Source organism: Pristiophorus japonicus, unplaced genomic scaffold (genome assembly GCF_044704955.1).
Source record: "Pristiophorus japonicus isolate sPriJap1 unplaced genomic scaffold, sPriJap1.hap1 HAP1_SCAFFOLD_800, whole genome shotgun sequence".
Taxonomy (NCBI): domain Eukaryota; kingdom Metazoa; phylum Chordata; class Chondrichthyes; family Pristiophoridae; genus Pristiophorus; species Pristiophorus japonicus.
Window position 1 is genome coordinate 111,441 of NW_027254719.1, and position 25,095 is coordinate 136,535.

Consider the following 25,095-nt stretch of genomic DNA (forward strand, 5'->3'; position numbering starts at 1 on the left):
CCCTACCTAAAGCCCCTCTCCCCATCTCCCCAACCCTACCTATAGCCCCTCTTCCCAACCCTACCTAAAGCCCCTCTCCCCATCTCCCCAACCCTACCGAAAGCCCCTTTCCCCATCTCCCCAACCCTACCTAAAGCCCATCTCCCCAAACCGACCAAAACCCTTCTCCCATCTCCCCAACTCTACCGAAAGCCCCTCTCCCCATCTCCCCAACCCTACTGAAAGCCCATCTCCCATCTCCCCAACCCTACCTAAAGCCCCTCTCCCATCTCCCCAACACTACCTAAAACTCTCTCCCATCTCCCCAACCCTACCAAAAGACCCTCTCCCCATCTCCCCAACCCTACCGAAAGCCCCTCTCCCCATCTCCCCAACCCTAACTAAAGCCCCTCTCCCCATCTCCCGAACCCTACCAAAAGCCCCTCTCATATCGACGCAACCCTACCTCAAGCCCGTCTCCCCATCTCCCCAACCCTACCTAAAGACCCTCTCCCATTTCCCCAACCCTACCTAAAACCCTCTCCCATCTCCCCAACTCTACCAAAAGCCCCTCTCCCATCTCCCCAACCCTACCTAAAGCCCCTCGCCCCATCTCCCCAACTCTACCAAAAGCCCCTCTCCCATCTCCCCAACCCTACCTAAAGCCCTCTCCCATCTCCCCAACCCTACCGAAAGCGCCTCTCCCATCTCCCCAACCCTACCGAAAGCCCCTCTCCCCATCCCTACCTAAAGCCCCTCGCCCATCTCCCCAACCCTACCTAAAGCCCCTCTCCCCAACCCGACCAAAACCCTTCTCCCATCTCCCCAACCCTACCTAAAGCCCCTCTCCCATCTCCCCAACCCTACCTAAAACTCTCTCCCATCTCCCCAAAACTACCTAAAGCCCCTCTCCCCATCTCCCCAATCCTACCTAAAGCCCCTCTCCCCATCTCCCCAACCCTACCTAAAGCCCCTCTCCCATTCTCCCCAACCCGACCTAAAGCCCTCTCCCATCTCCCCAACCCTACCTAAAGCCCCTCTCCCATCTCCCCAACCCTACCTAAAGCCCCTCTCCCCATCTCCCCAACCCGACCTAAAGCCCCTCGCCCATCTCCCCAACCCTACCTAAAGCCCCTCTCCCCATCTCCCCAACCCGACCAAAACCCTTCTCCATTCTCCCCAACCCTACCTAAAGCCCCTCTTCCATCTCCCCAACCCTACCTAAAACTCTCTCCCATCTCCCCAAACCTACCTAAAGCCCCTCTCCCCATCTCCCCAATCCTACCTAAAACCCCTCTCCCCATCTCCCCAACCCTACCTAAAGCCCCTCTCCCCATCTACCCAACCCTACCTAAAGCCCATCTCCCATCTCCCCAAACCGACCTAAAACCCTCTCCCATCTCCCCAACCCTACCTAAAGCCCCTCTCTCATCTCCCCAACCCTACCTAAAGCCACTCTCACCATCTCCCCAACCCAACCTAAAGCCCCTCTCCCCATCTCCCGAACCCTACCAAAAGCCCCTCTCATATCTACCCAACCCTACCTAAAGCCCATCTCCCCAACCCTACCTAAAAGCCTCTCCCATCTCCCCAACCCTACCAAAAGCCCCTCTCCCAACTCCCAACCCTACCTGAAGCCCCTCTCCCCATCTCCCCAAACCTACCTAAAGCCCCTCTCCCATTTCCCCAACCCTACCTAAAACCCTCTCCCATCTCCCCAACCCTACCAAAAGCCCCTCTCCCATCTCCCCAACCCTACCTGAAGCCCCTCTCCCCATCTCCCCAACCCGACCTAAAGCCCCTCTCCCCAACCCTACCTAAAGCCCCTCTCCCCATCTCCCCAACTCTACCTAAAGCCCCTCTCCCCAAACCAACCGAAAGCCCATCTCCCATCTCCCCAACCCTACCTAAAGCCCTTCTCCCATCTCCACAACCCTACCTAAAGCCCCTCTCCCCATCGCCCCAACCCTACCTAAAGCCCCTCTCCCCAACCCTACCTAAAGCCCCTCTCCCCATCTCCCCAACCCTACCTAAAGCCCCTCTCCCATCTCCCCAACCCTACCGAAAGCCCCTCTCCCCATCTCCCCAACCCTACCTATAGCCCCTCTTCCCAACCCTACCTAAAGCCCCTCTCCCCATCTCCCCAACCCTACCTAAAGCCCCTCTCCCCATCTCCCCAACCCTAACTAAAGCCCCTCTCCCCATCTCCCGAACCCGACCAAAAGCCCCTCTCATATCGACCCAACCCTACCTAAAGCCCGTCTCCCCATCTCCCCAACCCTACCTAAAGACCCTCTCCCATCTCCCCAACCCTACCTAAAGCCCCTCTCCCATCTCCCCAACCCTACCGAAAGCCCCTCTCCCCATCCCTACCTAAAGCCCCTCGCCCATCTCCCCAACCCTACCTAAAGCCCCTCTCCCCATCTCCCCAACCCGACCAAAACCCTTCTCCCATCTCCCCAACCCTACCTAAAGCCCCTCTCCCATCTCCCCAACCCTACCTAAAACTCTCTCCCATCTCCCCAAACCTACCTAAAGCCCCTCTCCCCATCTCCCCAATCCTACCTAAAGCCCCTCTCCCCATCTCCCCAACCCTACCTAAAGCCCCTCTCCCATTCTCCCCAACCCGACCTAAAGCCCTCTCACATCTCCCCAACCCTACCTAAAGCCCCTCTCCCATCTCCCCAACCCTACCTAAAGCCCCTCTCCCCATCTCCCCAACCCGACCTAAAGCCCCTCGCCCATCTCGCCAACCCTACCTAAAGCCCCTCTCCCCATCTCCCCAACCCGACCAAAACCCTTCTCCCATCTCCCCAACCCTACCTAAAGCCCCTCTCCCATCTCCCCAACCCTACCTAAAACTCTCTCCCATCTCCCCAAACCTACCTAAAGCCCCTCTCCCCATCTCCCCAATCCTACCTAAAACCCCTCTCCCCATCTCCCCAACCCTACCTAAAGCCCCTCTCCCCATCTACCCAACCCTACCTAAAGCCCATCTCCCATCTCCCCAAACCGACCTAAAACCCTCTCTCATCTCCCCAACCCTACATAAAGCCACTCTCCCCATCTCCCCAACCCAACCTAAAGCCCCTCTCCCCATCTCCCGAACCCTACCAAAATCCCCTCTCATATCTACCCAACCCTACCTAAAGCCCCTCTCCCCATCTCCCCAACCCTACCTAAAGCCCCTCTCCCATTTCCCCAACCCTACCTAAAACCCTCTCCCATCTCCCCAACCCTACCAAAAGCCCCTCTCCCATCTCCCCAACCCTACCTAAAGCCCCTCTCCCCATCTCCCCAACCCGACCTAAAGCCCCTCTCCCATCTACCCAACCCTACCTAAAGCCCCTCTCCACATCTCCCCAACCCTACCTAAAGCCCCTCTCCCATTCTCCCCAACCCGACCTAAAGCCCTCTCCCATCTCCCCAACCCTACCTAAAGCCCCTCTCCCATCTCCCCAACCCTACCTAAAGCCCCTCTCCCCATCTCCCCAACCCTATCTAAAGCCCCTCGCCCATCTCCCCAACCCTACCTAAAGCCCCTCTCCCCATCTCCCCAACCCGACCAAAACCCTTCTCCCATCTCCCCAACCCTACCTAAAGCCCCACTCCCCATCTCCCCAACCCTACGTAAAGCCCCTCTCCCATCTCCCAAACCCGACCTAAAGCCCATCTCCCCAACCCTACCTAAAGCTCCTCTCCCCAACCCTGCCTAAAGCCCCTCTCCCCAACCCTAACTAAAGCCCCTCTCCCCATCTCCCCAACCCTACCTAAAGCCCCTCTTCCCAACCCTACCTAAAGCCCCTCTCCCCATCTCCCCAACCCTACCTAAAGCCCCTCTCCCCATCTCCCCAACTCTACCTAAAGCCCCTCTCCCCATCTCCCCAACCCTACCGAAAGCCCATCTCCCATCTCCCCAACCCTACCTAAAGCCCTTCTCCTATCTCCACAACCCTACCTAAAGCCCCTCTCCCCATCGCCCCAACCCGACCTAAAGCCCCTCTCCCCATCTCCCCAACCCTACCTAAAGCCCCTCTCCCATCTCCCCAACCCTACCTAAAGCCCCTCTCCCCATCTCCCCAACCCTACCTAAAGCCCCTCTTCCCAACCCTACCTAAAGCCCCTCTCCCCATCTCCCCAACCCTACCGAAAGCCCCTTTCCCCATCTCCCCAACCCTACCTAAAGCCCATCTCCCCAACCCGACCAAAACCCTTCTCCCATCTCCCCAACTCTACCGAAAGCCCCTCTCCCCATCTCCCCAACCCTACTGAAAGCCCATCTCCCATCTCCCCAACCCTACCTAAAGCCCCTCTCCCATCTCCCCAACACTACCTAAAACTCTCTCCCATCTCCCCAACCCTACCAAAAGCCCCTCTGCCCATCTCCCCAACCCTACCTAAAGCCCCTCTCCCCATCTCCCCAACCCTACCTAAAGCCCCTCTTCCCATCTCCCGAACCCTACCAAAAGCCCCTCTCATATCTACCCAACCCTACCTAAAGCCCCTCTCCCATTTCCCCAACCCTACCTAAAGCCCCTCTCCCCATCTCCCCAACCCGACCAAAACCCTTCTCCCATCTCCCCAACCCTACCAAAAGCCCCTCTCCCATCTCCCCAACCCTACCTAAAACTCTCTCCCATCTCCCCAACCCTACCTAAAGCCCCTCTCCCCATCTCCCCAACCCTACCTAAAGCCCTCTCCCATCTCCCCAACCCTACCTAAAGCCCGTCTCCCATCTCCCCAACCCTACCTAAAGCCCCTCTCCCCATCTCCCCAACCCTACCTAAAGCCCCTCTCCCCATCTCCCCAACCCTACCTAAAGCCCTCTCCCATCTCCCCAACCCTACCTAAAGTCCCTCGCCCATCTCCCCAACCCTACCTAAAACCCCTCTCCCCATCTCCCCATCTCCCCAACCCTACCTAAAGCCCCTCTCCCCATCTCCCCAACCCTACCTAAAGCCCATCTCCCATCTCCCCAAACCGACCTAAAACCCTCTCCCATCTCCCCAACCCTACCTAAAGCCCCTCTCCCATCTCCCCAACCCTACCTAAAGCCCATCTCCCCAACCCTACCTAAAGCCCCACTCCCCATCTCCCCAACCCTACCTAAAGCCCCTCTCCCCATCTCCCCAACCCTACCTAAAGCCCCTCTCCCATCTCCCAAACCCTACCTAAAGCCCCTCTCCCCATCTCCCCAACCCTACCTAAAGCTCCTCTCCCCAACCCTGCCTAAAGCCCCTCTCCCCAACCCTACCTAAAGCACCTCTCCCCATCTCCCCAACTCTACCTAAAGCCCCTCTCCCCATCTCCCCAACCCTACCGAAAGCCCATCTCCCATCTCCCCAACCCTACCTAAAGCCCTTCTCCCATCTCCACAACCCTACCTAAAGCCCCTCTCCCCATCTCCCCAACCCTACCTAAAGCTCCTCTCCCCAACCCTGCCTAAAGCCCCTCTCCCCAACCCTACCTAAAGCCCCTCTCCCCATCTCCCCAAACCTACCTAAAGCCCCTCTTCCCAACCCTACCTAAAGCCCCTCTCCCCATCTCCCCAACCCTACCTAAAGCCCCTCTCCCATCTCCCCAACCCTACCTAAAGCCCCTCTCCCCATCTCCCCAACCCTACCTAAAGCCCCTCTTCCCAACCCTACCTAAAGCCCCTCTCCCCATCTCCCCAACCCTACCGAAAGCCCCTTTCCCACTCTCCCCAACCCTACCTAAAGCCCATCTCCCCAACCCGACCAAAACCCTTCTCCCATCTCCCCAACCCTACCTAAAGCCCATCTCCCCAACCCTACCGAAAGCCCCTCTCCCCATCTCCCCAACCCTACTGAAAGCCCATCTCCCCATCTCCCCAACCCTACTGAAAGCCCATCTCCCATCTCCCAACCCTACCTAAAGCCCCTCTCCCATCTCCCCAACACTATCTAAAACTCTCTCCCATCTCCCCAACCCTACCAAAAGCCCCTCTCCCCATCTCCCCAACCCAACCTAAAGCCCCTCTCCCCATCTCCCCAACCCTACCTAAAGCCCCTCTCCCCATCTCCCGAACCCTACCAAAAGCCCCTCTCATATCTACCCAACCCTACCTGAAGCCCCGCTCCCCATCTCCCCAAACCTACCTAAAGCCCCTCTCCCATTTCCCCAACCCTACCTAAAACCCTCTCCCATCTCCCCAACCCTACCAAAAGCCCCTCTCCCATCTCCCCAACCCTACCTGAAGCCCCTCTCCCCATCTCCCCAACCCGACCTAAAGCCCCTCTCCCAAACCCTACCTAAAGCCCCTCTCCCCATCTCCCTAACTCTACCTAAAGCCCCTCTCCCCAACCCAACCGAAAGCCCATCTCCCATCTCCCCAACCCTACCTAAAGCCCTTCTCCCATCTCCACAACCCTACCTAAAGCCCCTCTCCCCATCGCCCCAACCCTACCTAAAGCCCCTCTCCCCATCTCCCCAACCCTACTTAAAGCCCCTCTCCCATCTCCCCAACCCTACCTAAAGCCCCTCTCCCCATCTCCCCAACCCTACCTAAAGCCCCTCTTCCCAACCCGACCTAAAGCCCCTCTCCCCATCTCCCCATCTCCCCAACCCTACCGAAAGCCCCTTTCCCCATCTCCCCAACCCTACCTAAAGCCCATCTCCCCAAACCGACCAAAACCCTTCTCGCATCTCCCCAACTCTACCGAAAGCCCCTCTCCCCATCTCCCCAACCCTACTGAAAGCCCATCTCCCATCTCCCCAACCCTACCTAAAGCCCCTCTCCCATCTCCCCAACACTACCTAAAACTCTCTCCCATCTCCCCAACCCTACCAAAAGACCCTCTCCCCATCTCCACAACCCTACCTAAAGCCCCTCTCCCCATCTCCCCAACCCTAACTAAAGCCCCTCTCACCATCTCCCGAACCCTACCAAAAGCCCCTCTCATATCGACCCAACCCTACCTAAAGCCCGTCTCCCCATCTCCCCAACCCTACCTAAAGACCCTCTCCCATTTCCCCAACCCTACCTAAAACCCTCTCCCATCTCCCCAACTCCACCAAAAGCCCCTCTCCCATCTCCCCAACCCTACCAAAAGCCCCTCGCCCCATCTCCCCAACTCTACCAAAAGCCCCTCTCCCATCTCCCCAACCCTACCTAAAGCCCTCTCCCATCTCCCCAACCCTACCTAAAGCCCCTCTCCCATCTCCCCAACCCTACCGAAAGCCCCTCTCCCCATCCCTACCTAAAGCCCCTCGCCCATCTCCCCAACCCTACCTAAAGCCCCTCTCCCCATCTCCCCAAACCGACCAAAACCCTTCTCCCATCTCCCCAACCCTACCTAAAGCCCCTCTCCCATCTCCCCAACCCTACCTAAAACTCTCTCCCATCTCCCCAAACCTACCTAAAGCCCCTCTCCCCATCTCCCCAATCCTACCTAAAGCCCCTCTCCCCATCTCCCCAACCCGACCTAAAGCCCCTCTCCCATTCTCCCCAACCCGACCTAAGGCCCTCTCCCATCTCCCCAACCCTACCTAAAGCCCCTCTCCCATCTCCCCAACCCTACCTAAAGCCCCTCTCCCCATCTCCCCAACCCGACCTAAAGCCCCTCGCCCATCTCCCCAACCCTACCTAAAGCCCCTCTCCCCATCTCCCCAACCCGACCAAAACCCTTCTCCCATCTCCCGAACCCTACCAAAAGCCCCTCTCATATCTACCCAACCCTACCTAAAGCCCCTCTCCCCATCTCCCCAACCCTACCTAAAGCCCCTCTCCCATTTCCCCAACCCTACCTAAAACCCTCTCCCATCTCCCCAACCCTACCAAAAGCCCCTCGCCCATCTCCCCAACCCTACCTAAAGCCCCTCTCCCCATCTCCCCAACCCGACCTAAAGCCCCTCTCCCATCTACCCAACCCTACCTAAAGCCCCTCTCCACATCTCCCCAACCCTACCTAAAGCCCCTCTCCCATTCTCCCCAACCCGACCTAAAGCCCTCTCCCATCTCCCCAACCCTACCTAAAGCCCCTCTCCCATCTCCCCAACCCTACCTAAAGCCCCTCTCCCCATCTCCCCAACCCTATCTAAAGCCCCTCGCCCATCTCCCCAACCCTACCTAAAGCCCCTCTCCCCATCTCCCCAACCCGACCAAATCCCTTCTCCCATCTCCCCAACCCTACCAAAAGCCCCTCTCCCATCTCCCCAACACTAGCTAAAGCCCCTATCCCCATCTCCCCAACCCTACCTAAAGCCCCACTCCCCATCTCCCCAACCCTACCTAAAGCCCCTCTCCCCATCTCCCCAACCCTACCTAAAGCCACTCTCCCATCTCCCAAACCCGACCTAAAGCCCCACTCCCCATCTCCCCAACCCGACCAAAACCCTTCTCCCATCTCCCCAACCCTACCAAAAGCCCGTCTCCCATCTCCCCAACCCTACCTAAAGCCTCTCTCCCCATCTCCCCAACCCTACCTAAAGCCCCACTCCCCATCTCCCCAACCCTACCTAAAGCCCCTCTCCCCATCTCCCCAACCCTACCTAAAGCCCCTCTCCCATCTCCCAAACCCTACCTAAAGCCCCTCTCCCCATCTCCCCAACCCTACCTAAAGCTCCTCTCCCCAACCCAACCTAAAGCCCCTCTCCCCATCTCCCCAACTCTACCTAAAGCCCCTCTCCCCATCTCCCCAACCCTACCGAAAGCCCATCTCCCATCTCCCCAACCCTACCTAAAGCCCTTCTCCTATCTCCACAACCCTACCTAAAGCCCCTCTCCCCATCGCCCCAACCCGACCTAAAGCCCCTCTCCCCATCTCCCCAACCCTACCAAAAGCCCCTCTCCCATCTCCCCTTCCCTACCTAAAGCCCCTCTCCCCATCTCCCCAACCCTACCTAAAGCCCCTCTTCCCAACCCTACCTAAAGCCCCTCTCCCCATCTCCCCAACCCTACCGAAAGCCCCTTTCCCCATCTCCCCAACCCTACCTAAAGCCCATCTCCCCAACCCGACCAAAACCCTTCTCCCATCTCCCCAACTCTACCGAAAGCCCCTCTCCCCATCTCCCCAACCCTACTGAAAGCCCATCTCCCATCTCCCCAACCCTACCTAAAGCCCCTCTCCCATCTCCCCAACACTACCTAAAACTCTCTCCCATCTCCCCAACCCTACCAAAAGCCCCTCTGCCCATCTCCCCAACCCTACCTAAAGCCCCTCTCCCCATCTCCCCAACCCTACCTAAAGCCCCTCTCCCCATCTCCCGAACCCTACCAAAAGCCCCTCTCATATCTACCCAACCCTACCTAAAGCCCCTCTCCCCATCTCCCCAACCCTACCGAAAGCCCCTCTCCCATTTCCCCAACCCTACCTAAAGCCCCTCTCCCCATCTCCCCAACCCGACCAAAACCCTTCTCCCATCTCCCCAACCCAACTAAAGCCCCTCTCCCATCTCCCCAACCCTACCTAAAACTCTCTCCCATCTCCCCAACCCTACCTAAAGCCCCTCTCCCCATCTCCCCAACCCTACCTAAAGCCCTCTCCCATCTCCCCAACCCTACCAAAAGCCCGTCTCCCATCTCCCCAACCCTACCTAAAGCCCCTCTCCCCATCTCCCCAACCCAACCTAAAGTCCCTCGCCCATCTCCCCAACCCTACCTAAAGCCCCTCTCCCCATCTCCCCAACCCGACCAAAACCCTTCTCCCCATCTCCCCAATCCTACCTAAAACCCCTCTCCCCATCTCCCCATCTCCCCAACCCTACCTAAAGCCCCTCTCCCCATCTCCCCAACTCTACCTGAAGCCCATCTCCCATCTCCCCAAACCGACCTAAAACCCTCTCCCATCTCCCCAACCCTACCTAAAGCCCCTCTCCCATCTCCCCAACCCTACCTAAAGCCCCTCTACCCAACTCCCCAACCCTACCTAAAGCCCCTCTCCCCATCTCCCCAACCCGACCAAAACCCTTCTCCCATCTCCCCAACCCTACCAAAAGCCCCTCTCCCATCTCCCCAACCCTACCTAAAGCCCCTCTCCCCATCTCCCCAACCCTACCTAAAGCCCCACTCCCCATCTCCCCAACCCTACCTAAAGCCCCTCTCCCCATCTCCCCAACCCTACCTAAAGCCCCTCTCCCATCTCCCAAACCCTACCTAAAGCCCCTCTCCCCATCTCCCCAACCCTACCTAAAGCTCCTCTCCCCAACCCTGCCTAAAGCCCCTCTACCCAACCCTACCTAAAGCCCCTCTCCCCATCTCCCAACCCGACCAAAACCCTTCTCCCATCTCCCCAACCCTACCAAAAGCCCCTCTCCCATCTCCCCAACCCTACCTAAAGCCCCTCTCCCCATCTCCCCAACCCTACCTAAAGCTCCTCTCCCCAACCCTACCTAAAGCCCCTCTCCCCATCTCCCAACCCGACCAAAACTCTTCTCCCATCTCCCCAACCCTACCTAAAGCCCCTCTCCCCATCTCCCCAACCCTACCTAAAGCTCCTCTCCCCAACCCTGCCTAAAGCCCCTCTCCCAAACCCTACCTAAAGCCCCTCTTCCCATCTCCCCAACCCGACCAAAACCCTTCTCCCATCTCCCCAACCCTACCAAAAGCCCCTCTCCCATCTCCCCAACCCGACCTAAAGCCCCTCTCCCCATCTCCCCAAACCTACCTAAAGCCCCACTCCCCATCTCCCCAACCCTACCTAAAGCCCCTCTCCCCATCGCCCCAACCCGACCGAAAGCCCCTCTCCCATCTCCCAAACCCTACCTAAAGCCCCTCTCCCCATCTCCCCAACCCGACCTAAAGCTCCTCTCCCCAACCCTGCCTAAAGCCCCTCTCCCCAACCCTACCTAAAGCCCCTCTCCCCATCTCCCCAACTCTACCTAAAGCCCCTCTCCCCATCTCCCCAACCCTCCCGAAAGCCCATCTCCCATCTCCCCAACCTTACCTAAAGCCCTTCTCCCATCTCCCCAACCCTACCAAAAGCCCCTCTCCCCATCTCCCCAACCCTACCTAAAGCCCCTCTCCCCAACCCTACCTAAAGCCTCTCTCCCCATCTCCCCAACTCTACCTAAAGCCCCTCTCCCATCTCCCCAACTCTACCTAAAGCCCCTCTCCCATCTCCCCAACCCTCCCTAAAGCCCCTCTCCCCATCTCCCCAACCCTACCTAAAGCCCCTCTCCCATCTCCCCAACCCTACCTAAATCCCCTCTCCCATCTCCCCAACCCTACCTAAAGCCCCTCTCCCCATCTCCCCAAACCTACCTAAAGCCCCTCTCCCCATCTCTCCAACCCTACCTAAAGCCCCTTTCCCCATCTCCCCAACCCTACCTAAAGCCCCTCTCCCATCTCCCCAACCCTACCTAAAGCCCCTCTCCCCATCTCCCCAACCCTACCTAAAACCCTCTCCCATCTCTCCAACCCTACCTTAAGATATTTTCCCCATCTCTCCAACCCTACCAAAAGCCATTCTCACCCTATCCCTCACCCCCACTGACCCATGATCGAGATTTCCAGGTACACGGCTCGAGGTTTACATGTGAATGATATAAATAGGATTGGAGTAGAGAGCTCAGTGGTGAAGCTGGCAATGGCCACAGCATTAACCCCGCTGCCAGCACTGGCACTCACCCTGGCCTGAGCTCCTGTACCCGGCACTGACACTGGCCGTGGCCTTGACTCTGGCCGATCTCTGGCCCCAGCACCAGACCCAGCACTGCTGACCACACTGGCACTCACCCTGCGATGCTGCAGGTACAATGGCTCAAAGGGCCAGATACTTCTGTGCTGAAATTCTCGGATGCGAAATGAGATTAAAAGCTCACGGATTTATTTTTAATCTTGCAGCAAGAACCGTGGAAAACTCATGTGTGGAAAAGAAGCGAGGGATTCCCAATGAAACGACGCACAATTGGATTCAAGGAACTTGCAAAGTAAGAAGTGATAGTCAGTGTGAGGCTGGAGCGAGAGTGAAGAGCGTGGTGGGAGGGGTGTGGCTCCTGGTGTGCAGTTTGATCAGAGAGGGGGCCGTATCTAACCATCTCTCGGTTGTTGTATTGCAGCGCGGTGAAGTTTTCCGTGGCGCTGATGTCCCGAGCTATGGCCAAGCGGGTGAAAGTGACAATTCTCTATGCCACAGAAACTGGCAAATCAGAGACTTTCGCCAGGAAACTCTGTGAAATTTTTAAGAAGGCCTTCGATCCAAAGGTGAGGGTTTGGTTTCCAGTGAGGAGTGGGATTCGGGTTTCAGTTGGGCTGAGTGACAATAACGAAGGTCAGTGTTAAGGTAAGTATTAAAAGTTTGGGATAAGTATGAAGAATTGAACCGCTCTGTTACTGTACATATACACACATACATCTGTACTGTACATATACACACATACATCTCCTGTACTGTACATGTACATACACACAGCACCTGTACTGTACATATACACACATGTATCTTCTGTACTGTACATATACGCATACAGCTGCACTGTACATATACACACATACAGCTCCTGCACTGTACATATACACACATACAGCTCCTGTATTATACATAGACACACATGCAGCACTAGTACTGTACATATACACACATACATAAGTACATAAGAACATAAGAAATAGGAGCAGGAGTAGGTCACCTGGCCCCTCGAGCCTGCTCCACCATTTCGTAAGATCATGGCTGATCTGATCATGGACTCAGCTCCACTTCCCCGCCCGCTCTCCATAACCCTTGACTCCCTTATCACTCAAAAATCTGTCTATCTCCGCCTTAAATATATTCAATGACCCAGCCTCCACAGCTCTCTGGGGCAGAGAATTCCACAGATTTATAACCCTCTGAGAGAAGAAATTCCTCCTCATCTTAGTTTTAAATGGGTGGCCCTTTATTCTGAGACTATGCCCCCTAGTTTTAGTTTCCCCTATGAGTGGAAATATCCTCTCTGCATCCACCTTGTCGAGTTTCCTCATTTTTTTATATGTTCCAATAAGATCACCACTCATTCTTCTGAACTCCAATGTGTATAGGCCCAACCTACTCAACCTATCTTCATAAGTCAACCCCCTCATCTCCGGAATCAACCGAGTGAACCTTCTCTGAACAGCCTCTAATGCAAGTATATCCTTCCTTAAATACGTAGACCAAAACTGTACGCAGTACTCCAGGTGTGGCCTCACCAATACCCTGTACAGTTGTAGCAGGACTTCTCTGCTTTTATACTCTATCCCCCTTGCAATAAAGGCCAACATTCCATTTGCCTTCCTGATCACTTGCTGTACCTGCATACTAACTTTTTGTGTTTCATGCACAAGGACCCCTAGGTCCCGCTGTACTGCAGCACTTTGCAATTTTTCTCCATTTAAATTATAATTTGCTTTTCTATTTTTTTCTGCCAAAGTGGATAACCTCACATTTTCCCACATAAAACACATCTGCCAGATTTTTGCCCACTCACTTAGCCTGTCCATATCCCTTTGCACATTGTTTGTGTCCTCCTCACAGTTTGCTTTCCCACCTATCTTTGTATCAGCAAACTTGGCTACATTACACTCGGTCCCTTCATCCAAGTCATTAATATAGATTGTAAATAGTTGAGGACCCAGCACCGATCCCTGCGGCACCCTACTAGTTTGCCAACTGGAAAATGACCCATTTATCCCGATTCTGTTTTCTGTTAGCCAATTCTCTATCCATGCTAATATATTACCCCCAACCCCGTGAACTTTTATCTTGTGCAGTAACCTTTTATGTGGCACCTTATCGAATGCCTTCTGCTAATCCAACTACACCACATCCACTGGTTCCCCCTTATCCACCCTACTCATTACATCCTCAAATAACGGCAGAAAATTTGTCAAATCTGATTTCCCTTCCATAAAACCATGCTGACTCTGCCTGATTGAATTATGCTTTTCCAAATGTCCCACTACTGCTTCCTTAATAAAGGACTCCAGCATTTTCCCAATGACAGATGTTAGGCTAACTGGTCTGTAGTTTCCTGCTTTTTGTCTGCCTCCTTTTGTTAACAGCTCCTGTATTGTACATATACATATACAGCTCCTGTACTGTACATATACACACGTACAGCTCTTTTACTGTACAAATACACACATACATCTCCTGTACTGTACATATACACACATACATCTCCTGTACTGTACATATACACACATACAGCTCCTGTACTATACATATACACACACAGCTCCTGTACTGTACATATACACACGTACAGCTCCTGTGTTGTACATATACACACATACATCTGTACTGTACATATACACCCATGCATCTCCTGTACTGTACATATACACACATACATCTGTACTGTACATATACACACACAGCTCCTGTACTCTACATATACACACACAGCTGTACTGTACATATACACACAGTTCCTGTACTGTACATATACACATGTACAGTTCCTGTACTGTACATATACACACATACAGCTCTTGTACTGTACATATACACATACAGCTCCTGTACTGTACTTATACACACATACAGCTCTTGTACTGTACTTATACACACATACAGCTCCTGTACTGTACATATACACATACAGCTCTTGTACTGTACTTATACACACATACAGCTCCTGTACTGTACATGTACACACATCTGCATTGTGCATACACACGTACAGCTCCTGTGCTGTACATATACATACATACATCTGTACTGTACATATACACACATACAGCTCCTGTACTGTACATATACATACATATGTACTGTACATATACATAAGAACATAAAATCATAAGAAATAGGAGCAGGAGTAGGCCATATGGCCCCTCGAGCCTGCACCCCTATTTTATACGATCTTGGCTGATCCGATCATGGACTCAGTTCCACTTCCCTGCCCGTTCCCCATAACCTCTTATTCCCTTATCGGTTAAGAAACTGTCTATCTCTGTCTTAAATTTATTCAATGTTCCAGCTTCCACAGTTCTTTGAGGCAGCGAATTCCACAGATTTATAGCCCTCTGAGAAAATAAATTTCTCCTCATCTCAGTTTTAAATAGGCTGCCCCGTATTCTAAGATTATGCCCCCTAGTTCTAGTCTCCCCCATCAGTAGAAACATTCTCTCTGCATCCACCTTGTCAAGCCCCTTCATAATCTTATACGTTTCGATAAGATCACCTCTCATTCTTCTGAATTCCAATGAGTAGAGGCCCAACCTGTACAATCTTTCCTCACCCCCCTCATCCCTGGAATCAACCTAGTGAACCTTCTCTGAACTGCCTCCAAAGCAAGTATATCATTTCGTAAATATGGAAACCAAAACTGCACACAGTATTCCAGGTGTGGCCTCACCAATACCCTGTATAACTGTAGCAGGACTTCCCTGCTTTTATACTCCATCCCCTTTGCAATAAAGGCCAAGATTTCATTGGCCTTCCTGATCACTTGCTGTACCTGCGTACTAACTGTCATGTATACTAACTGTATAGTCACATATGGTGTGCCACCAGAGGGCACTGCAGTGGGAGACCTGAGGGTCACCTGCATAGGTGTGCAGGGCCCAGTTTAAAAGACTGCCCACCATGCTTGTGCCTCACTCTCGAGTTACAATAAATGGGACTAAGGGGCCCAAATTTCCCCAAGAGTTGCTCCGTTTTTTTGGAGTAAGTAGCTTTTTTGGGGGTTAACTTAAAAATCGCAAATTTCCCCATTTAACTTGCTCCAATGTAAGTCAGTTAGTTAGGTTTTTTCTAGTTTAGTTTGTTCTCTCCAAAAGGGGCCATGACAAGCCACTTACACCTCTTCTGGCCATAGAAGCAAATTTGGCCAGCTGAAAGTTACACACGTACAGTTACTGTACTGTACATATACACATGTACAGTTCCTGTACTGTACATATACACACATACATCTGTACTGTACATATACACACAGCTCCTGTACTGTACATATACACCCGTACAGCTCCTGTACTGTACATATACACACAGCTCCTGTACTGTACATATACACATACATCTGTACTGTACATATACACATACAGCTCCTGTACTGTACATATACCCACATACATCTGTACTGTACATATACACACATACAGCTCCTGTACTGTACATATACACATACATCTGTACTGTACATATACACACATACAGCTCCTGTACTGTACAGATATTGGGAGGAATGCACGAATGGAGAGAGATGGAGGGATGATGGGAGGGATTAAGGAATATATGGAAGGGGGTGGGATGAATTGAAGAATGGATGGAGGGCAGGATGGATAAAGATGTGGTGTGATGAAATAATGAATCGATGAAGGGACGGAGGGAGGAAAGGAACGAGGGATTGAAGATTGGTTGGAAGGAGAGATGTATAAAGGAATTGATGGAGGTGGGGAGGGAAGAAGATGGGATGATGGAGATCAAGTGAAGGAATTGGAGGGATGGATGGAGGGATAAGGTGAAGAGATGGAAGGATAGATGGAGGAATAAAGGAGATCAAGATGAATGGAGGAATAATGTGGATGGAGGGACAGAGCAGATAAACAAGCAGGAGAATGTGTGGACAATGGAGGGTTGGTTCTGTAACCAGTTTTTGGAGGTGAATTAACTGTCTCTCTCTCTCTCTCTCTCCATATATCTCTCTATCGCTATCCATCTCTCTCTTTCTCTGTTTCTTTCTATTTGCCTCTCTCTCTCACTCTCTCCCTCTCTTTCAGGTGCTGTGTATGGACGAATACGATATTATTAACCTTGAACATGAGACCTTGTTTTTAGTGGTTACAAGCACATTTGGAAATGGAGACCCTCCAGAGAATGGACAGGTACAACTCCTACCTATCACCAATAGTCAGGGAATGGGATAGATCCCACACTGGGACAGCGTTACTATACCGATAGTCTGGGTGTGGGACACTGGGACAGCGTTTAACACTGATAGTCTGGGTGTGCAGTAGATATTATGAGATTTATCGATGGTTTCATTTGTGCAGGGTACTTTACGAACTAATGCTCCTGTTTATTTTGCAGACTTTTGCAGAGATTTTAATGCAGATGACACATCCAAACTCCACCTCGAAGGAGACAAAGTGAGTTAACTCGATGTCAAGCACAGCAGCTATGGAGCAGCATCGATAGGCTTACAGCCCCTCTCCAGCACACATCCAAAGCAGTCAAGGACCTATACCCAGATCTAGCATTGGAACAAGAGGAGGCCATTCAGCTTCTCGAGCCTCTCCCGTCATACAATCAGATCATGGCTGAACTGTATGTTAACTCCATTTACCCGCATTGGTTCCATAACCCCAAGTAACCCTGCCTATCAAAAATTTATCAACCTCAGCTTTGAGAGAGTTCAGAATTTCCACCACTGTTTGTGTGAGTGTGATAGTTGTGTGTGAGTGTGTCAGTGTGTGAGTGTGTTAGTTGTGTGTGAGTGTGTCAGTGTGAGTGTGATAATTGTGTGTGAGTGTGTCAGTGTGATAGTTGTGTATGAGTGTGTCAGTGAGAGTGTGATAGTTGTGTGTGAGTGTGAGTATGATAGTTGTGTGTGAGTGTGATATATGTGTGTGAGTGTGTCAGTGTGAGTGTGATAGTTGTGTGTCGGTGTGTGAGTGTGATAGTTGTGTGTGAGTGTGTCAGTGTGAGTGTGATAGTTGTGTGTGAGTGTGATAGTTGTGTGTGAGTGTGATATATGTGTGTGAGTGTGTCAGTGTGAGTGTGATAGTTGTGTGTGTGAGAGTGTGATAGTTGTGTGAGTGTGTCAGTGTGAGTGTGATAGTTTTGTGTGAGTGTGTCAGTGTGTGAGTGTGATAGTTGTGTGTGAGTGTGTGAGTGTGATAGTTGTGTGTCAGTGTGTGAGTGTGATAGTTGTGTGTAAGTGTGTGAGTGTGATAGTTGTGTGTGAGTGTGTCAGTGTGAGTGTGATAGTTGTGTGTGAGTGTGTCAGTGTGTGAGTGTGATAGTTGTGTGTGAGTGTGTGAGTGTGATAGTTGTGTGTCAGTGTGTGAGTGTGATAGTTGTGTGTGTCAGTGTGAGTGTGATAGTTGTGTGTCGGTGTGTGAGTGTGATAGTTGTGTGTCGGTGTGTCAGTCTGAGTGTGATAGTTGTGTGTCAGTGTGAGTGTGATTGTTGTGTGAGTGTGTCAGTGTGAATGTGATAGTTGTGTGTGAGTGTGATAGTTGTGTGTAAGTGTGTGCGAGTGGGATAGTTTTATGTGCAGGTTGCTGTGCCCATTTTGTTCCTTTACCTGTTGTCAAATATTTATTCTATATTTCAGGAGTTACAAAGCTCGATTCAACAGTTTATCTGATGATGAATTTGAAGCATGCACTGCGACAGTCTCTGAGGGCAATTCTTTTGAGAGTACAGGGCCTTTGGCCAGTGTGCGGTAAGAGGAATATAATCCCACTCTCACTGTGTGGTCAGAGAGTCACTGCAATCATCGTTAACAGACCACGCATTAATTTAGCCCCTCGGGATGACCCAATGTTTTCCACAACCAATTGGGTCAGGGTGGGGGGGGTTCAGAGTGGGGACGGGGTCAGGGTGGGGATGGGGTCAGGGTGGGGACGGGGTCAGGGTGGGGACGGGGTCAGGCTGTGGATGGGGTCAGGGTGCGGGTTGGGCTCAGGGACGGGGATTCGGGTGGAATTTGGGGGCAGGTGGGGTTCGGCGTGGGTGGTGGGTGTTCGGCGGTTTGGGGGTGGGGTTTGCTAGGGTGGGGTCGGGGTGAGTTAGCACTGAGTTTAGACCTGTGCTGGGTTTGGAGTATCATCTCTGTTTTCCGCTCTCTCTCACTCCTTCTCTCTGTCTCCCTCTCTCTGTTTTGCTCTCTCGCTCTCTCTCTGTTGTAAAGTCCTGTCCCCTCAGTACAGATTCACACGAGGCATGTGGTGAAGTCAAGGTCACTCTGGACCTGCACCTTTATTTCACAGCTCTGGAATGCTGCACTTGCCTGAGACCGGTCCTTATAAACCTGTCTCTTGCAAGTGCACCCCTGGTGGTAATGTATGCTGGTGGTTACAGGTCATATCTTATTACAGTCATGTATAGCATGTTCGGATACAGTTACATATAATAATGTAAGATACATGACAACTGTCTTTCCTTCTCACTCTCTGCCTCTCTCTCGCTCTCTCTCTGTCTTTCAACAACAACTTGTATTTATATAGCGCCTTTAACGTAGTGGAACGTCCCAAGGCGCTTCACAGGAGTATTATAAAACAAAAATTTGACACCGAGCCACATAAGTAGAAATTAGCTTGGTGACCAAAAGCTTGGTCAGAGAGGTAGGTTTTAAGGAGGAAAGAGAAGTGGAGAGGTTTAGGGAGGGAGTTCCAGAGCTTGGGCCCAGGCAACAGAAGGCACGGCCACCGACGGTTGAGTGATTATAGTCCGGGATGCTCAGGAGGGCAGAATTGGAGGAGCGCAGATATCTCGGGGGGGGGGGGGGGTGGGGGGAGAAGATTACAGATTTAGGGAGGGGCGAGGCCACGGAGTAAACAAGGATGAGAATTTTAAATTCGAGGAGTTGCTTAACCAGAAGCCAATGTGGGTCAGCGAGCACAGGGGTGATGGGTGAGGGGGTGATTCCTCTCTCTCTTGGTCTCCCTCTCAAAGGTACAGACAGAAGATCAGGTACAGACACCATTATTCACACCAGTCTGATTTTTTAACTGCAGCTTTGCTGTTTTTGGCCTGGGCTCACGGGCGTACCCACACTTCTGTGCCTTTGCCCGTGCGATTGACACACGACTGGCGGAACTTGGAGCTGAGAGAATCCTATTGATGGGAGAAGGAGATGAGCTGTGTGGTCAGGAGGACGTGTTCCGGGCCTGGTCCAGGAACATTTTCAAGGTCTGACTGAATGCATTGACCTATCACACAAGTCTGTCTGTCTGTCCCGTCTGTCTCTCTCTATTAGATAATCTTGTCTGTCTGCCCATCACGCCCATCCCATCCGTCCATCTGTCTGTCTATCAGGCAATCTTTGTCTGTCTGTCTGTCGATGTCCCATCTCTCGGTGCCTGTGTGTCTGCGAACACATTTCTCTCTGTCACACCTTCTATCTTTCCCTGTGTATGTATCTCTCTCCTGATCTCTCTCAATATTTCTCCATCTCTGTTTCAGTTCATCATGCTCAGTACCGGCTCTCGTCGGTGTCTGTCTCTCTCTCCCATCTCTCTCTCTCCCTCTCGCTCTCCTGTCTCTCATTTTCTGTCTCTCTCTCCCTCTCCTTTTGTGTCTCAATTTTTGTCTCTCTCCCTCTCCCTCTCCTTCTGTCTCTCTCTCTCTCCTGTCTCTCAGTTTCTGTCTCTCTCTCCCTCTCGCTCTCCTTTTGTCTCTGTTTCTGTCTCTCTCTCCCTCTCGCTCTCCTTTTGTCTCTCAGTTTCTGTCTCTCTACCTTTCGCTCTCCTTCTGTCTCTCTCTCTCTCCTCTCTGTCTCTCACTTTCTCTATCTCACTCTCTATCTCTGTTTCTCTTTCTGTCTCTCTCTGTCCTTCGGTCTCAATCTATCTCCCCCTCTCTCAGTCTCACTTTCTCTCCCTCTTGCTATCTTTCGATCTCTCTGTTTCATGGTCTGCCTCTCTCTCTCTCTCTCTCTCCCTCTCTCTGTCACAATGACTCTCTCTCTGTCTCTCTCACTCTCTCTGACTCAGTCTTACACTCTCTCTCTTTGTCTCTCTCCCTCTCTCTGGCTCGGTCTCTCTCCCTCTCTGTCTCGGTCTCTCCCTCTCTCTGTCTCTCTGACTCGGTCTCTCTCTCTCTGACTCGGTCTCTCTCTCTCTCTCCCTCTCTCTTTGTCTCTCTCCAACTCTCTCTCTCTGTCTCTCTCCCTCTCTGTCTCGGTCTCTCCCTCTCTCTGTCTCTCTGACTCGGTCTCTCTCTGTCTCTCTGACTCGGTCTCTCTCTCTCTCTCTTTGTCTCTCTCCCTCTCTCTGGCTCGGTCTCTCTCTCTCTGACTCGGTCTCTCAGTCTCTCTCTCTCTCCCTCTCTCTCTGTCTCTCTCCCTCTCTCTGTCTCAGTCTCTCCCTCTCTCTGTCTCTCTGACTCGGTCTCTCTCCCTCTCTCTGGCTCGGTCTCTCTCTCTCTGACTCGGTCTCTCTCTCTCTCTCCCTCTCTCTTTGTCTCTCTCCAACTCTCTCTCTCTGTCTCTCTCCCTCTCTGTCTCGGTCTCTCCCTCTCTCTGTCTCTCTGACTCGGTCTCTCTCTGTCTCTCTGACTCGGTCTCTCTCTCTCTCTCTTTGTCTCTCTCCCTCTCTCTGGCTCGGTCTCTCTCTCTCTGACTCGGTCTCTCAGTCTCTCTCTCTCTCCCTCTCTCTCTGTCTCTCTCTCCCTCTCTGTCTCAGTCTCTCCCTCTCTCTGTCTCTCTGACTCGGTCTCTCTCTCTCTCTCTCTCTCACTGTCTGTCTCTCTCCCTCTCTGTCTGTCTCTCTCCCTCTCCCTGCCTCTCTGACTTGGTCTCTCACTCTCTCTGTCTCACTCTCTCTGTCGCTTTGTCTCTCTCCCTCTCTGACTCGGTCTCTCTCTCTCTCTCTCTCTCCCTCGGTCTTTCTTTCTCTCTGACTCGGTCTCTCTGACTCGGTCGCTATCTCTCTCTCCCTCTCTCTATCTCTATCCCTCTCTTTATCACACTGACTCAATTTCTCACTCACTGTCTCTCCCTCTCTCTGTCTCTCTCCCTCTCTCTGACTCAGTCTCTCTCTCTGACTCAGTCTCTCTCTCTCTCTCTCTCTGTCTCTCTCCCTCTCTCTCTCTCCCTCTCTCTGTCGCTTTGTCACTCTCTCTTTCTCTCTCTCACTCTCTCTCCCTCTCTCTGACTCGGTCTCTCTGTCACTCTCTCTCTGTCTCTCTCCCTCTCCCTGCCTCTCTGACTTGGTCTCTCACTCTCTCTGTCTCACTCTCTCTGTCTCACTCTCTCTGTCGCTTTGTCTCTCTCCCTCTCTCTGACTCGGTCTCTCTGTCTCACTCTCTCTACCTCTCTCTCTCTCTCTCTCTACCTCTCTCGCTCTGCCTCTCTACCTCTCTCGCTGTCTCTCTAACTTGGTCTCTCACTCTCTCTCTCTCTGTCTCTCCCTCTCTCTGACTCGGTCTCTCTGTCTCACTCTCTCTCTGACTCGGTCTCTCTGTTTCACTCTCTCTCTGTCTCTCTGACTTGGTCTCTCACTCTCTCTCTCTCTCTCTGTCTCTCTCTCCCTCTCTCTCTGACTTGGTCTTTCACTCTCTCTCTCTCTGTCTCTCTCCCTCTCTCACACACTCTCTCTGTCTCTCTCTATCTCACTCTCTGACTCGGTCTCTCTCTCTCTGTTTCTCTACCTCTCTCTGTCTCTCTGACTCGGTCTCTCTCTCTCTGTCACTCTCTCGCTCTCTCTCTCTCTTGTAAAGTCCTGTTCCCTCAGTACAGATTCACACGAGGCATGTAGTGAAGTCAAGGCCACTCTGGACCTGCACCTTTATTTCACAGCTCTGGAATGCTGCACTTGCCTGAGACCTGTCCTTATAAACCTGTCTCTTGCAAGTGCACCCCTGGTGGTAAGGTATGCTGGTGGTTACAGGTCATATCTTATTACAGTCATGTATAGCATGTTAGGATACAGTTATATATAATAATGTAAGATACATGACATCACCCTCCCCCAAGGTCTTATTGTCTTTATAGGTTCAGTCTCTCAGGTGGTCTACGCTCTCGCTTGGAGCGCCTGAGTTGTGGTTCAGTTGTTTGCCTTGGTGTCTGTTTTTCTTTGGGTGTGGTTGCTGGTATCTAGCCTGGGCTGTCTGTTTCGATTGATGTGATTGTTGTTGACTCGCCTGGGCTGTCTGTTGGGATTGCCCTTTCCTCAGGTTGTTCCCTCTGTCTGTCCACCAGGTGTGGTGCGAGTTCCACATTGTAGTCTGCCTCTGGTTCCGCAGTGTTGTTGGTAAATCTGCTTTTGACTTAGTCTACATGCCTCTGGCAGGTTTTGCCATTGTCCATTTGTACTACCAGTAGCCTGTTTCCTTCCTTACCCGTTACTGTCCCTGCAAGCCATTTGGGACCCCTGCCATAGTTTAGTACAAACATTTTGTCCCCTATCTCATTCCATCTCCCCTCGAATTTCTGTCATGGTACTCAGTCAGCTTACGGCGCTTTGCCTCAACAATTTCATGCATGTCTGGGAGGATTAATGAGAGCCTTGTTTTTAAAGTCCTTTTCATCAACAGTTGCGCGGGGGGGATCTCAGTCAGTGAGTGCGGACGAGATCTGTATGCCAGCAGCAGTCATGACAGGCGACCCTGCATGGGATCTTGGATTTTAAGCATGCCTTGTTTAATGATTTGCACTGCTCTCTCCACCTGGCCGTGGGAAGCCGGCATGAACGGTGCCGTCTTGACGTGATTTATGCCATGGTCAATTATAAAGTCTTGGAATTCTGCGCTGGTGAAGCACGGACCATTGTCACTGACCAATATGTCAGGGATTCCGTGTGTTGCAAACATGGTTGCGAGGCTCTCCACAGTGGGGAGGTTGTGCTCGAGTTTAAAATGGTGCATTCGATCCACTTTGAAAATGCATCTACAACTACGAGGAACACTTTGCCCATGAATGGGCCCGCATAGTCTACGTGCACCCGCGACCACGGTTTGGTAGGCCAGGGCCAGGGGCTCAGTGGAGCCTCCCTGGGGGCATTGCTGAGTTGGGCACAAATGGTGCACCTTCGGACGCAGAGCTCCAAGTCCGCGTCAATATCAGGCCACCAGACGTGGCATCTGGCTATGGCCTTCATGAGAACGATCCCCGGGTGCTCGCGGTGGAGCTCCCGGACAAATGCCTCTCTACCTCGCAGAGGCATGGCTACTCGGCTGCCCCACATCAGGCAGTCTGCTTGTAGTGACAGCTCATGCATGCTCCTGTGAAAGGGTTTTAATTCCTCGGGGCAGGCATCACGAGCCTCTGCCCAGTCACCGGTTAGGACACATCATTTACTAAGGATAACGTGGGGTCACTGGCCATCCAGGCTCTGATTTGGCAAGCCGTCATGGGCGAACCTGTGGACTCAAAGGCATTAATTGCCATGACTATCTCACAGTCCTGTTCGTCAGACACTTCCGTGGTCGCCAGGGGTAGCCTGCTGAGCGCGTCGGCACAGTTGTCTATGCCTGATCTGTGCCTTATGGTATAGTCGTAGGACACCAGCATGAGTGCCCACCATTGAATTCGTGACGAGACGTTGGCGTTTATTGCCTTGCTCTCGGATAGGAGGGACGTGAGGGGCTTGTGGTCGGTTTCTAATGCGAACTTGGCCCCGAAAAGGTATTGGTGCATCTTTTTGACACCGTACACGCACGCGAGCGCCTCCTTCTCTACCATTCCGTACCTACGCTCCGCCCGCGAAAGTGACCTGGAGGCATAAGCTATGGGTTGAAATTTGCCCGCACTATTGACATGTTGCAAAACGCACCCGACCCCATACGCTGACGCATCGCATGTGAGCACTAGCTTTTTACCTGGATCAAAGAAAGTCAAAATACTGTTGGAACACAGAAGGTTGCGTGCCTTATTGAAGGCGCATTCCTGGGCGTCCCACCAAAACCAATCGCACCCCTTCCTGAGTAGCACGTGGAGAGGCTCCAGCAGCGTGCTTAAGTTCTGCATAAAGTTTCCAAAGTCATTGAGTAGCCCGAGAAAGGCGCGTAGTTCTGAGACATTCCGGGGCCTGAGTGGCAGGCGAATTGCTTCTGTTTTGGACTCTATTGGGCGGATTCCATCAGTGGCAATCCTTCTGCCCAAAAATTCAACCTCGGGTGCGAGAAACAGGCACTTGGATTTCTTGACTCGTAGGCCTACCCGATCCAACCGCTTTAGTACTTCCTCCAAATTACGGAGATTGGAGTCGGTGTCCCTGCCCGTGATAAGTATGTCGTCTTGAAATACAACCGTCCCCGGGATGGACTTGAGCAGACTCTCCATGTTGCGCAGGAATATGGCAACTGCCGACCTGATGCCGAATGGGCATCGATTGTACATGAAAAGGCCTCGATGTGTGTTGATGGTGGTGAATAGCTTTAATTCCTCGGTCAATTCTTGCGTAATATATGCAGATGTGAGGTCTAATTTTGAGAAAAGTTTACCTCCAGCCAATGTGGCAAATAAGTCCTCCACTCTGGGCAGCGGGTACTGGTCCTGTAGGGAGACTCTGTTTATGGTAGA

At 52.5% G+C, this 25,095-nt stretch overlaps 1 protein-coding gene across 1 annotated transcript in view; it reads left to right on the forward strand.

The window, feature by feature from the left end:
- Window positions 1-25,095, forward strand: part of LOC139257122 (nitric oxide synthase 1-like) — a 173,413-nt gene that overhangs the window by 109,876 nt on the left and 38,442 nt on the right. Inside the window, exons 8-13 of the mRNA XM_070874390.1 lie at window positions 11,783-11,868; window positions 11,998-12,142; window positions 16,625-16,729; window positions 16,935-16,993; window positions 18,184-18,294; window positions 19,589-19,763. Of these exons, the coding sequence (XP_070730491.1) occupies window positions 11,783-11,868; window positions 11,998-12,142; window positions 16,625-16,729; window positions 16,935-16,993; window positions 18,184-18,294; window positions 19,589-19,763 (681 nt within the window). The remainder of the gene's footprint in view (window positions 1-11,782; window positions 11,869-11,997; window positions 12,143-16,624; window positions 16,730-16,934; window positions 16,994-18,183; window positions 18,295-19,588; window positions 19,764-25,095) is intronic.